The 15,010-nt window shown below is 36.4% G+C and overlaps 1 protein-coding gene across 1 annotated transcript in view; it reads right to left on the bottom strand.

Annotated features, from left to right (window-relative positions):
• tusc3 (tumor suppressor candidate 3) overlaps positions 1–15,010 on the bottom strand; it is a 124,282-nt gene that overhangs the window by 18,190 nt on the left and 91,082 nt on the right. The window contains exon 7 of the mRNA XM_074686104.1: positions 5,914–5,977. Within this exon, the coding sequence (XP_074542205.1) occupies positions 5,914–5,977 (64 nt within the window). The remainder of the gene's footprint in view (positions 1–5,913; positions 5,978–15,010) is intronic.

Below are 15,010 nucleotides of genomic sequence, written 5' to 3'. Positions count from 1 at the left end.
TTGCACACAGGGGCCGTTTTTTTTCAGATGCCTTTTTTTAGATCCATAACCAAAAAAACCTCACACACAGACACCTTGCACACTGAATCTGTGTTCAGTTTTGTACTAATTGTGAAAATTTGCAGTACGAGAAAAAATGGAATCATCAAGCAGTGATGGAGGTATTGATACTGAGGAGCGGCTGTCAGTATGTATCAGGTATGTGTGTGCAGGCAAACACAAACAGGACACAGACATACAGACACACACACGTTTCAACCTGGAGAAAACATGTTGGAAAATGTGAGGATGTGATGTTGTAAGCAGCCTACAGCATCTCTGAATATTCAAACTACCCAGGAAACAAGCTGAGCAGATGTGAATTAACACAAAAAAAAAATCGAACCTGTTCCAAAAAATAAAAAAATGACGGATGAAAGTTTTGTCGTAAGTGTACAAGGCTCTGTTTCCACCGAGCAGTCCGGTTTAGATCAGTATGGTTTGGTACGGGTTGGCTCAGTTAATCCTGATGCTGTCTGTGTTTCCACAGCCAACTACGCCCCCTGGTGGTAGGCAGCGTCTAAGCTGGATGCTGATAGCTGCGTTAGTTACAGAATAGCGTGACCCCAGCAGCATGACACAGTTTACCCCGTTAATAAATCCAACAAAGAAGAAAAATGTGACACAGGAAACAAAGAGCAACAATGAAGACATGCAGCAATTTTTCCTCTCTGTGATTGTCATGTAGCTCTTTGATAAGAAGAACAATCAAGCTTTGTTTCAGAGAAGTCTGTGAGCCACCAGGAGAAATGCAGCCTCTGTCACACAGGAAGTGACGATAGCTTTGACCAATCAACGGACTGCAGTGTTTCTAGCTCCTCCTTCTGGGATCAGATCAGTTCCCAAAAAGGGGGACGGTCCATCCCGGTTATTTGGGATCTTTCTCAGGATTAGTCCGTGGAAATTCCACAAAATGCACGCCGTACCGAGACGAAGTGAACTGAACTGCTCGGTGGAAACGGGGCTTTAGACAGTGAAGCTCTGCTGCAGTTTACGACTGACCTGAACCCACTGATCAAACTCCCCTTCTCTTTTTTATTTAAAAAAACTTGAACTGGTTCAAAAGAACAAGTTATCAAGTAAATCTTTTAGAAGTTTGAAAATCAAAGCCCTGACTGCAGTTTTTCCCCAGAAAGACCAGAAAGTCTTCCACTCATTTACATAAGAAGCGAACATTTAAGCTGCTCGGTGTAAAGCCTGGTCGATTCTTCTGGGCTGAGTCTACGCCTTGGGTTTGTGCAGCCTAGCAGCCATACATCCAACCTCCACTGATGCCACCCCGTCTTTCTTTCTGTGCAGTAATTACAGTATAATCAACTGCTGCTTTAAATCCATCATCAGCTCCGTCTTAAGAATAATAGCATCAGATTCAGTCACCATGGTTTCCTGTGCACAAACAAGGAGGGAACGCAGGAGAGCTGGAGGTAGCCACACCGGTGTGCATTCAGAAAGCTCCTAACAGTCTCTAGGTGTGGAAAAAACACTAACTAGGTCATCAGGTCTCAATGGTAGAAACATAAATGTATGAATCTTAAAAGTGCTTGAATGTTACATGGTATGTCATCATTTTCACTCAGTACAAACCAAGGAGTTCATCCTCAGAAGCATTTTTTTGGCAGCTTGTTTGGAGTAGAAGGAAAACCTTACAGTACATTCACAGTTTCACTGAAAGACCAGGATGAGAAAACACACGTTTGTTTCTACATCTCATCCACAAGAAAGAGCGGTACACCTACAATCCATGCTGTGAATCCAATACGGTTACATCCATGGATCAACTGCACCTATGAGTCATAAGGCGTGTGTACGCCACCAGTAGGGTGTGTTTGCCTCTCGCTAGGTGTGGATGTGTGTTTCATTTAGACGTAATCAGCTTGGCGGGAAATAAATAAATAAATAAACCGTGAGAGCATGGACAAACAAATATTGCTCTGCAGCAGGTGCGACCTTGGACCTGCTATTTCCCATGAGCTCGAACACCACAGCGAGGAATAAACGTATAACAACACACACACACACACACACACACATGAAAGCATCAGTGCAAGACAACAGAGATACACAAGCAGACAGGGTGAAAGACAAACACAAACATCTATTCTGCTAAACAAGTAGACAAACACGCTCACGCCCAGGCACAGCCGGACGCCGGGGGTTGAATTTGGAACAAATCAAGCAGGGAGGTGAAGTTAAAAGAGGACAATCTCTTGTCTTGGATTGTGTGTTTGTTCGGTCCAGCGTGCAGCCTCCCCATGGAGAACACACACACAGGTGACAGAGCTCGTGTGCTGGTAAAATAAATGGAGCAGGGAAGAAAATTGGATGCTGTTTTGGACGTACAAAGAGTTCTTCCTGTTTTTCTGCCTGCTGACATGAGATCCATCACATCTGCTCCTGCTTTCCAAACCAAACTGGAAAATGATTTGTTTTTCAGAGCGTACGAGCCACGCTGTTAAAATGTAAAACGACGACTCGTGGCTGCTTGTGCTGTAACATTGTTCCGTTATGATCTTTCTTTCTTTACGTCTCTGATGAATGTTTGATTTTCACTCTGCAAGCAGCTCTTATTTGTTGGGTTTTCCATTTTTTTCCTTCTTTTTTTTTATTGTCAGTGTCAAAAATGTTGAGCTTAGCTTTGATAAAACCTGAAAATAAAATGAAAAAATAAATAGATAAATAAATAAATAAAAGAATAATTAAATAATAAATAAATGAATGAATAATTAAACAAATAAATAAACAAAAATAATACTGTTATTACCATTTCTCTTTATCACTTTTGTCGAAAAAAAAAATATCTAAAACTCAATAATAATAAACTTAATTTATATTGCACTTTTCAAATACAATGCTACAAAGTGATTTCCATAATAAAAACAAACTGTAAAAATAAAAAGAGAAGTATTAAGGAGAGATAAAAAAAGAAATATGAGGAAAATTATATAAAAAAATATGTAAAAGGATAAGAACCACCACCAAATGATGGAATAGAAAAAAACTGTAAAACAAAAGCAATAAAAGATTAAAACAGTAAAAAAAAAAAGATTTAAGATCCTAACTGTGATACTATCAAAGAATCTCCAATAAAAGTTCAACTATAAAAATGTGTTTTTAAAAGATTAAAAAAAAAAGTATTTAAGGATTTTATGAGAAACGCACAAAAACATTTTTTAGCGTTTATATATAATAACATGATCCTCAATACCAATAACGTAAGTGTTATTTATAGAAACTTTTAAGCAGGGGTGGGTAAAAATATCCATGAATTGATGCATTGAAATATTACTGTCCAATTCAACATCCATTCAGCAAATCCTCTGATTGATTCATCTCCTGGCAAATGGAGGGAGTGTTTGTGTTATTCCCGTTGTGTGGACGAGGGCCACGAGAAAACAACAAAAAAGAAAGTCAGCTGAAGCAGCAGAAGAAGCCTTTGTGTAACCCAGGTCACTATTTAGCACACTTTGTAAAGGTGAATGTGCACTGAGTTGTGGTGTTGCCAGTTCTATGATTCTTCTTTATTTATTTGTTCTCAAATTCTGTATGAATTCTCGTTTTACATTAGATCTCGCGTTACTTAAGTTACCTTTTCCTTCTGCTGTGGACTGAACTGAGCTGAAACGACAAACGAGGAATCTGGAATCTGTCTGTGAAACCATGATCACATCAGATCAGCTTTTCTGTTGAAAGAGACTATTTTCTAGCCTTTTGGACTATCGTATCTTTGAAGAAGAAAACAAAACATTATTTAAGTATCATGGACTTTGAATCCCGTGGACAACCATAATGAAATGCCTAATTTGAATTATAAGTTTTGTTGATCACTGGGTTTGGGAAGGTGAAGTGAACTCACTGAAAAAAGAACTGAAGAACTTGAAATATTTTGTTGTGGTTATTTTCTTTCTTTTTATTTTATTTTCCTTTATTTAAAACTACAAATTTTATTTTTGAAAAGCTCATTTACTGTCTGTTGAGACTTATTAATCTTGCCACCTCCTTTATTTCCCTCTTTTTGAGTTTAGATCTTTTGACTTCATCTGCCTTCTCTTCTGATGCTATCCTTCAGTTTGATAAAGTAAACCTTAAAGGTAAACAAAGGTGACATAAAGCTTTACAGTCTGACGTTTGGGTTGTTTTATTGCTCCTAAAGGTGAGGTGACAAACCACATATGTTTACATGGGGCATGAAAATTGATAATTGAAGCATTTAAATCGATATTGAATCGAATCACAACCTAAAGAATTGAAATCAAATCGAATTGTGAGGTTCTTAGCAATACCCAGCCCTATTTGTAAGGCAAAGATACCAAAGTTTTAATATCCTACACTTCACAGCTCTCATATAATGGTATAAAGCACCTTTCAAAATAAAGTTAAGAACGTGTTTCAAAAGGTGAGAAAATTTAACATTAAATATAAATTAAAAACACCTTAAATCATTGGATGTAGGACCTTAATCCCAAAATCTTTCCCTGGAAAAAACATTCATGTATTTTATTCCTTAGAGCTCCTCATAGATAACATGTATGATTTCTTTTTCATATTACTGTATGTTCTTGATTTTTTTTTACTATTCTTATTACTACATTTTTCCCCATATTATTTTATATCAAAACTTAAACTCGTGACCCAAAGTCAAACCAACCCTTTCAAAGATTCCAGTAACTCAATATAAATAAATAAATAAATAAATAAATAAATAAATAAATAAATAAATTAATAAACAAATGATAAATAGATAAATAAACAAAATAAAATAAAATAAAATAAATAAAATAAAATAAATAAAATATAATAAAATAAAATAAAATGAAATTAATTTAAATTAAATTAAATTAAATTAAAAAACAAACAAACAAACAAAAAAAACAAAACAAAAAAAAAAAAACAGGTGTAGCAGATTTTGTTGCCAGTGGGATTTAATGGGTTAATAGTGTTGGATCAAATCTAGCCAGGTTGTGCCAGAAATTAAAATTGAGCCAATCTGACATTAAATTAGAAAAAAAAGTACCATAAGCCGCAGTAAAATTAAAATGGGAGGGTAAAAATATACATCATTTAGAAAAATCAGGCAATTAACATATTAACAATAAAGAAGACTTTGGTAAAAATATGTTTAAAGAAAAGATTTGAAAGCAGGTATGGACTGAGCTCCTTCATCCCCTCATGTAGGAAGTTCTTACTTAACACACGCTGTCTCACCTTTTGTGACAGGGCAGGTGAGACAGAGGAGTGTAAGCAGCAGCTGTACGCAGTAAGGTGAGATTGCGAAAGGAAAAGAAAAAAAACTGGATCAGACTCCCTCGTTGTCTTTTTTTGTCACTTCAAACTGGAGTAAAAGTGACTTTTTTCTGTGTTCATGTTTTCATCCGTACTCACCAGGCAAACGTAATTAGCTTCCACAAACCTGTGCTTTAACTGCTGTTTCTGCTGTTGACATGGATCAAACTGGGACTTGTTCTTATATTAAATCAGCAGGTTAAATCCTCAGAGAAGGTCAATGATCGAGTGTTTTCAATCCAAGGCTTTAGCTTTTGGTTGTTTCTCTGATAAAACTCCAGCAGATCTTAAAAACCTGTTTAAACATCACTGAGGCAACAGCAGCAACAGCTCCCAATTCTTCTTCCTCCTCTTTCAATACTTCCTCAACGTTCACTGCTGTAGTGCATTATATCAAAACATTTTTTTTTGTCAGATAAAATTATATCGTTAGCATATTTATTGTGAATAAGTTATTCTATTTTTGTTTGGCTGATTACTTGTCAGAACAGTTTTCATTCTGCATCCCCGGGATAAGTAGCCTCAGTGGGTTATTGGACATATGCAGATTGTATAAATGCATAAAATACAATCAGAAACTTGTTGAAAGGATACTCAGGAGAAGGATGATGTGCGACTCGGCCACAAACTGAGCCTGGCTGCTGCCGTGGATGTAGCTCTGGAAAAGGACAAAGAAGAAGAAAACAGAGGGAAACATCAGTCACTGAACTTCAAAGATCACAGCAGTCAACATCCTGGTGGGTTTTTCACGCTGTATCAAAATATGAAAACAAAGCAGAGCAAAGCAGGGCTGAGTTATTCAGAAATGAAAAGTAGAGGTTGCTTGCTTCATGTCGCTCTGCTCCAAGCTTCATCAGGTCACTCTTCTCTTTCATGGTGGAGACGGTGAAACTGAAATAGCACTAACAGGACACATTCCTCCTCCATCTCAGCGACAGTGTAACTCTCTCTCTCTCTGTGATTGGTGCAACCACACAGGTTCTGTCGAATGAATGAGCAGGGACGCGTCGTCTGTGTGAAGATTTGATTTGAAGTGCAAGTGTTTCAGTGAATCATAAAGATTTCTGGCACGGAGCGCGTTGGTGGGTAGAGGTGCTACCTTTCTCACTGAGTGGGCAGGGAGGTCAATCCAGCCTTTCAGGCTCACACACACACACACACACACACACACACACTCAGACACACACACAAAGGCGTAGTGCTCACACTCATAGATCAACCTTGCTGCTAAACCTGTGATGACGGCACCAGCTGAATCAGTCCACCTTCAACAGTAACACTTTGTTAAGCAATTCATCTGAAACAAAGACATGGTTTTCCTTGGTTGGAGGTTGGTGAAGGTTTTCTCCACCAAAGAATTTATATACTCACACAAAACACCAACATTTTTAAGACTAGATGAAAAATTGCACAAATTGACATTTTGCACTGTTAGATGTTCAAAAGGTTTTAAGTCAGGGGTCTTTAACCTGCAGCTCTGGAGCCTAATGTGGAGCCTTGATTCAGTGGCTCCTTGTTGCTTAAAGAAATATTATTGAATTAAAACATTTTTATTTCCAAAATGTTTTCATTTCAAATGTGTTAGAAATTTTTTTAATGTTTTTTGTCCAAATTGTATGCAACTTTTAAAAATTCAAACTCTTCTTAAAAATGTATCCATTATTTTTTTTTAATTTTGGGGAATCTTTAATTTTTTTTAATTTTAGAAATAATTGAACTTTTTGAAAATTTATTGAATTTCATTTTGATTAAATGTTTGCAATTTTTTTTGTGGAAATTTTAGTATTTTTGATTTTTTGATTTTGACATTTTTTAACTAAGGATTTTAAAGATTTTTTGGAGGTAATTTTTGAAAGTACAATTTTTTTTTGTCATTTTGCAAGTTTAATGTAAATAATGATTAAAACTTTAAAAACTATTTTTTCTCATTTTTAATTGCATTTTGTTTCTTTTTTATTTATTTTATTGCATTTATTGATTTTTATTATTTATTTATTTATTCTTGGAAAACTGGAAAAGAAAAAAAAGGGGAAACTGTACAGTTCATCCTATTACTCCACTGATATCGTATCATGAGAGACATTTCTGTTGTCTTGTATTTTATTTCATTGGATTTTTTTTTTCTTGAAACTAAATTAATGTTTTAATACAATAAACTTTTGTCTTGTTCCTTTGTCAGATTTTTTTTTTTACTTGAAATAAGACATTTTTCTGGACTGGTCAGATAAATGTGGTTCATATTAAGTAAAAAAAGACATTTTCTACTAAAAATACGACAACAACACTTCATATGATTCCAGTTTTGTTCCAGCAATCAGTACCGGTACTCAATGATACCAATTTCTGATATTTTTTTGTGTTTATGTGGTAAAAAATATCAATTTGTTTAACAATAATATATATATATTTTTTCAATTTAACATATTTATTTTTCAATTTATAGCCTTACAATGCTGTGTTCATGTCCAACATGGAAAATCACCCACTCTTCCACTCCCTCACAGTCACAAGGATACATTTAGGTACCTAAACATGGCACCTTCTGGTTTCATGAGAATCGGTACTCGGTACTTTTGACAAAATGTGGTTGGTACCCATAAAAGTACCTAATTCGGTACCCATCCCTAACTGAAGATGGCAATAAAAAAACAATAACATAAACCTTTGTATTTTTACAAAAGGAAAATTTGCATTGCTAAAACAATAATGGAACTAACATATTTAATGCATTTCTTAATCCCAGAATAATCATAGATTATTCAGTGACTAAAACAGTTTATCCCTGTAGCCATACACAAAATCCCTACAGATGAAATCCTTGAGCCTTGCAGAGGAAAACGATGACGCCATGTTCAGCAGTTTGATCATAAACACAAGGGTGAAAACTTTTTGATATCTGAGGTAACGTTTGTTCTTCTTTCTAAGGTTTTTCGAGAGTTGAAATCAGGATAATGTTTCCACAGACTCCCACAGACCTTTGTACCTGTTTCTGGAAAGTACCGCCCCTCACCGTCATTAACTGGAGTCACTTTCCCCTGTATACGTTGTTATGCACACAAACTCTTCACAGCAGCCACTCTGTGAAGTCGCCCACTGAGTTAAATGACTCAAACTTTGCTGAAGCTCGTCGTACAATGAGCTGTCAGAGCCCCGGTTTGAACGGCATTTGTCAGGGAGAGATTCAGACAAGCAAACAAAGGAAGACAAAGTGTAAGTCCCGTGGAGACGAGGCACAGAGAGGGACAGGAAGTCTGTCAGTGGGTGTCACACTGTTGAATCCCCCGTGGATTATTATAGCGTCGAGGTTTACGGCACATCCAGGGTCTGCTTTTTCACTTGACTGCCCCAGTGTTCATTTATTTCCCTATCAGACAGGAACGAGGATGGGGAGATGAATAGAATATGACAAAGGAGGAGGAGTGAAGGGTGGACAGCTTTTTCTTGCATGAGTGGAGAGAAATGGAGATTTTTTGCACTTGAATGCAGACATAAAGACGACAAAGGCACGAAGCTGAAACGGATCCTTTTGTCTTCTGTACAAACACACTGGTGTGCATTAACTCCAACTTCTGAAATATGACTAAGATACTTTAAGTTGTTTTAAAGGGACGGCTCTGTATTTCTGACCATCAGCTTTCAAATTAGGCCCTAAGATCATTATCTCTGCTCTGAATGTTTCACAGATCCTCCTTTTCCCTTCATCTATTAATTTGAATTAGAGCATCTTATGATCAGATCCAGGTCTTAACATTTCCCCAGTAACCAGTTTAAGAGCTGAATCCAGAGCTCCACAACAAAAGCCTTTCTTATGAAACGTTACAGGGCCTTAGGGCGAAGTAATACATGTCAATTTATTAAGACGTATTACAGTAATACTGAAAAACCGTGGAGCCAAATCAGCTCACCTTTATTAAAAACTAATATAATTGCATTTACAGAGATTCTGTGTTTCATGTGACTTTTCAAACATCACCAAAGATTTTTAAAGAAATAAATTGTGTTAATATTTTTAAACAACACAACTAAAGATGGGCTTTAGGGCAAAGAGGTCAGTCTAGCCTTTGAGGCTCTCTCTCTAACACACACTCAGACACACACACAAAGGCGTAGTGCTCACACTCATAGATCAACCTTGCTGTTAAACCTGTGATGACGGCACCAGCTGAATCAGTCCACCTTCAACAGTAACACTTTGATAAGCAATTCATCTGAAACAAAGACATGGTTTTCCTTGGTTGGAGGTTGGTGAAGGTTTTCTCCACCAAAGAATTTATATACTCACACAAAACACCAACATTTTTAAGACCAGATGAAAAATTGCACAAATTGAAATTTTGCACTGTTGGATGTTCAAAAGGTTTTAAGTCAGGGGTCTTTAACCTGCGGCTCCTTTTTTTTCCAAATTCAAATACTTCATTAAACTTTTTTCCTTTTTTTTTATTTTTTATTTTAAATGTGGTAATCTTTAACATTATTTGTAATTTTAGAAAAGATTAAGCTTTTTGAAAATTATTGAATTTCCTTTTTTTTAAAAAAAATGTTTGCACTTTTTTTTTTTAATTTCTGAATTTTGGAAATTTCTTTATTTTTTTATTGTTTAATTTTGAGATTTTTATTTTATTTTGAAATTACATTTTTTTTTGTCATTTTTGCAAGTTTAAAAAAAATATTTTAATAAAAAAAAAAAAAACTTGAAGACATCACAGCTTCAATTTCATAATCAAAAAACGTTTTCATCTAGATAATTCACTTGATTTTAACGGTGTATGGAACTTTGTACACTTTATCATCTATATTGTGAAGATTGAGTCGATTTTTTGGCTTTTGAATGACTTTATTAAGATGTACTACAGTAATACTTGAAAACTGTGGAGCTAAATCAACCCCCCCTTTATTAAAAATCGATATTATTACATCTACAGAGGTTCTGTATTTCATGTGACTTTTTAAACAGCTCAAAAGATTTTGTAAGAAATAAATTGTGTCGATATTTTCAAACAACACAATTAAAGATGGGCTTGAAGTGAGATGATAAATTAAAAAAACAACACAATTTAGGCCTTAAATCATTTTTATAGAAGGTTTTTGTAAACCGTTATCTACAGGACGTGTGACCAACTCTCAACCTTAGTTAAGATGTCATGGTCATTAAGTTCTGTACTAAAGGAAAGAGAATTTAACAAACATTAGAAGCTGATGTGAATATTTTGTCCTCCTCCTGCATTCTTCCTTTTTTGTAGGCTTGAATAATCTTTTGCCAGAGAAGTAAATCAATAAAAAGTAAAGCTTGAAGTAGTGCTGTCAGGCGATTAAAAAAAAAAAAAAAAAATCTAATTAATTACAGAATTTGTAATTAATTAATTAATTAATTGATGTAATTAATCACATTTTAATCTGCTTAAAGTCCCCCAAATAAAGAATCTGATGAATTTTAGGATATTCAGTTGCAGCCATTTCTATAGAAGTAAACTATGTTTTTCAGCAGGGGGAGGCGGGGCCTGACGGAGCTTGTCAATCAAAATCATGCTCGTAAGCTACTGCGAGTGAGATCTGAATATTTGTTCATTTGATATTCAAAGCATCTGAATACAGGGATTACTGTGAATTCCCTATCTCTAACGTCTATAGGATTACACCCATAGGTTTTCAGTTAATGGGCATGATACAAACAATTGTTTAAGGTTTTCAGAAGTGGTGATGTGATGTGATAAAAAATGCAAACTACAACAAATCTATCCTAGACGAGAAAAACTGGGCAACCTCTGAGGAACTATCAACAAGTCACAGCGGGAACATGGAGTCAGTAGAGATTTATGCATAAGTATCCAAAAAGTTTAAGTCTTCTTTTATTACACAACATCAATAAATTAAAAAGAAATACTTAAAAAAGACAAGCAAACACCTCTCTGCGTGTTGCCTCTTCAACGTTCAAACAAAACTGCAGATCCAGGCTTCGGGCAGGAGTCGTGCTTGGAGGATGAAAAATTCCTCAATCCATAGCCCAGCACTTCCAATTAATCTGATGGATTAGAATGCAGGACTTCCATTCATTAGTTTGCAGAGCCCTGTGTGTGTGAGTGAGTGTGTGTTTCAGTGTGTATAGCTCTGCATCTGTTTGGTCTGGAAACCACTAAGTAAATGCATGTTTGTCAATGAGAGTATTTAAAGAGAATTAATCTGTGTGATAAGAAGTGTGTGTCCCTGCGTGTGTGTGAGTGTGTGTTCATTAAGAGGACGCTGCACATGGAGGTGGTCTGGGAGTAAAAGCAGCCACGGCTCGATGAGCGCGCAGGAGATGAATGGAAAAGCTAACTGAATGGTCACACTCCATAACTTGTTGTCTGTCTCTTATTTAGACAAACGCTGGGGTCACCTCCACGGTCAAACCCAGAAAGTCTGAACGCCGTCTTTGGAATGTGGTTCGGTGATAAATGGAGTTAGTTTTAAAAGTGTTTGAACGGCAATGGACTGAGACAAATTAATCTGTGAGACTGCCTGAAAAACAGATAGGAGAAGACAGAAACACAAACTTAACACCAAATATTTGTTGGCAGCTGCTCGAACAGACTTTCTGTGTGTGTGGAAGTAAACAGCAGAAGGAAATGAACATTCTTACTGATTATCTGTTGGAAGATTCATGATTCTGATTGGTTAAAAACCCTTAATTATTAACTTGTACTAACATGAGTAAAAACCACAGGCAGAGTGATCCTGTCATGTCAAATCGATCAGTGATAGAGTTCAGAGAGTTTAGCTTCTGCTTGTTGCACCACAGATTGCAAGACGAGGTAAAACTGTTTGTTCACATTAGCATCAAATAAGCAAAAGATGTGGATAAAATGTTAGCATGCTAATTTGGCAGGCTAAACAACACTGATATTTCTCTTCAGCAATTCTATAGACAGCAGCAACAGAGAAAGGAGAAACTTTGGGTTACCGAACTCTTTGAAAGCACAGTTGTAGTAGTTAGTGCTAATTATTTAGCACAGTGCATTTTAAAATGAGTTAGTAGTCTATGTTTTTTATTGTTACCTTGTTGTTTTTGTGTATTTTATTCTTTTCATTTTCTTTTCCTTTTTTACATATGGACCCTGAGTCTGAAATAAAGCCTATCTATCTATCTATCTATCTATCTATCTATCTATCTATCTATCTATCTATCTATCTATCTATCTATCTATCTATCTATCTATCTATCTATCTTGAGTTAACTGAGCAGACACTTATTCGGAGAGCAGTGATATTGTTTATTTCTATTGTCTTTTCGCTTTTTTCCTTCACCTCGCTAAATTCCAACAAGCTCTCGCCCTCATCTAACGCAACAATACCCAAATATAATTGTAAATCCATGAAATAATTTTTCAATTTATTTTTCTCGCAATAAAAAAGGTGTTTGTATCTTGAGTTAGAAGCCGAGTAGAGCTGGATTGGTGTATGGTTGGCAACTAGTTATTGGAAATAGAACCCCAACAAGACCAGTTGGGTCCAGGCAATTCATAACCAGTTCTTTTCCTGGTTAAGTGGATGTTAACCTGCAAAGAGGACCAAAGGCTGGTGGTGTATAATATAATTATTTAACATGCAACAATTTATGATTTAAAGCAGCTCTATTCAACTAGAAAAGCATTCTGCATTCACGGCGCAATTTCATCAGAAATTGCGCCGTGAATGCAGAATGCCGAAGCAGCTTGCGCTGAATTGCTGAAGATATGTCTCAAAATGGTTGAATGAAGTCCTTAAGAGATTACTCTGAAATGCTGAAAAATGAACAGACCTTGAGAACCCTAAGACCCTGAGAAAGCTGTCCATGTTAGTTTCATGTCCGTAGACCCAGAAATGTGGGCGGGACAGCGAGAGACAAATGAGTGATCCTCCACTGATCTCTGAGAAAACCCTCAGGAATAAACGTTAAAGTACATGATGTGCTGGTGCTGACTTGCCTGGCCATTTTATGGAAAAGTGCTTCATCTTTTTGCTTTAAAAAACATTTTGTCAGAAGCAGTACAAGATTACCTACGTTTGGACATAGTATATGTCTTGATAGCTCAAAAATTGTGGCCAATAGAGAAGTTTTCCCAGAAAGTTTCCAGGTTTTGTCTCAGACAGAAGTGTGATCCTCTTTTCTGCATGTTTACCCAGACAAGAATAGATCCCCTGTTATAACTTTACCCTATGACCTTAGTCAGACTGCTGCATGCATGTAAACACAAGAAGTGTTTCAGCCTAAGATACTGTTGATCGTGTAAGGGAAGGTGACACTGTTGGACAGAAGAACCTGCTTGTTGATTAAACTAGGTTGGTGATACGATGACCAAACCAACTGTAGGTGTCTTGACTTCTCTGAAAAGTCGTGAGCCTTAAGTTTGCCAATGAAAGTCTAAATAACTTGGCTTGAGATCCCAGCACTAGCTCTTAGATAATTATTCCTCCATTTGGCTGTTTCATCCTCAGTGAGCATGTTTCACATGAGAGGATGTGGGAAAACCACACATGTAAACTTCATTAGAGGGGAAAAATAAAAAGTCTCAGCAAACAAACTTCCTAACTAAGCAGTTTGTCCTCCTCAAAAAAAGCCATCCTCACTTTCTGTTGAGCAGCAAAACTTAACGCTGTTATACATCATTCTTTCAGGTGTTATTTTACCTCACAGCATGCTGACAAATAGTTTTTTTTCCACTGTTACTATGCCTCATCATGGCTCACCTCAATAAATCACGGCGGGTTCACGCTGTGGAGCTGTCTGCTACAACTTTAATCTGCTACTGCTCCAATTAATCTGATGGATTAGTTTTTAGGGTGTAAATGAGGTCCAAACATCAAGTCTGTTTGTTTCTAAATAGCGTGGAAGGATGTATAGGTAAGAGGAAGAAATTGGACACCATGCTTCTATAATTGGGAGTGTAATTGTCTTGTTCAGCTAATCCAACGCTGTGTTGACAAGTTACAGTATCGTACAAACAGGAAGGAAACAGATCCTTTCTTTGGCGTGGCAGCAGGGACACTTTGTGTGGAGTTAATTAAGACTCTTTCCACAATTACTCCCACCACATCTTTGGCCATGACACTCATTTAAATGCACTAAATAACTCTGACACAGGCAAAAGAAAATAGTAATAAAAACTCTGTGATAATATTATATTATTCCTTCAGGGGCTCCCAGGATGATAGACGGTAAAAGGTTAGCTCAATTAAAAAGCTGAATATCAACGCGAGAGCTTAAATATGTCTAGACCTTTACCAAACACATCCTCCAGGGATGATTTACTCCTTCTTTCTCATTAGCATACGGAGGAAGGGGGAAATATCTTGAGACCATACATGTTTACAGTCTTTGTTCTACAGGAAAGAAGACGTGAGCATCACAGTGTCTGTGTTCAAGCGCTAATTTGAATACACTGACATTAAAGAGGCTTGTTTTTGTAAGAGCTGCAAAAAGCTGCTCGTTTGTCAGACTTTGAAACAAATTAGGTGTCGTCACCCATGAAGGCGTACGGGATGTTTTTCAGACATATGGAGGAAGCAGCTCACACGTGTGCTGCTGTGAGACCTGATGACTTTTCATATAGGAGCTGAAATGATTGATGCGAAGAGAACATGTCGTGAAAAATGCTGTTTCATTTTTTTTATTTCACATATTCTTGGGAGTATTTTCTCACCCATAACATTTGGAGCCAGTCGGTGCTTTATTGGA

The sequence above is a fragment of the Halichoeres trimaculatus genome, unplaced genomic scaffold (genome assembly GCF_033239565.1).
Source record: "Halichoeres trimaculatus isolate MK-OKI-2021-1 unplaced genomic scaffold, fHalTri1.1 fHalTri1_scaffold_2, whole genome shotgun sequence".
In the NCBI taxonomy this organism is placed as follows: Eukaryota; Metazoa; Chordata; class Actinopteri; order Labriformes; family Labridae; genus Halichoeres; species Halichoeres trimaculatus.
This window is presented reverse-complemented; position numbering and strand designations above follow the sequence as displayed.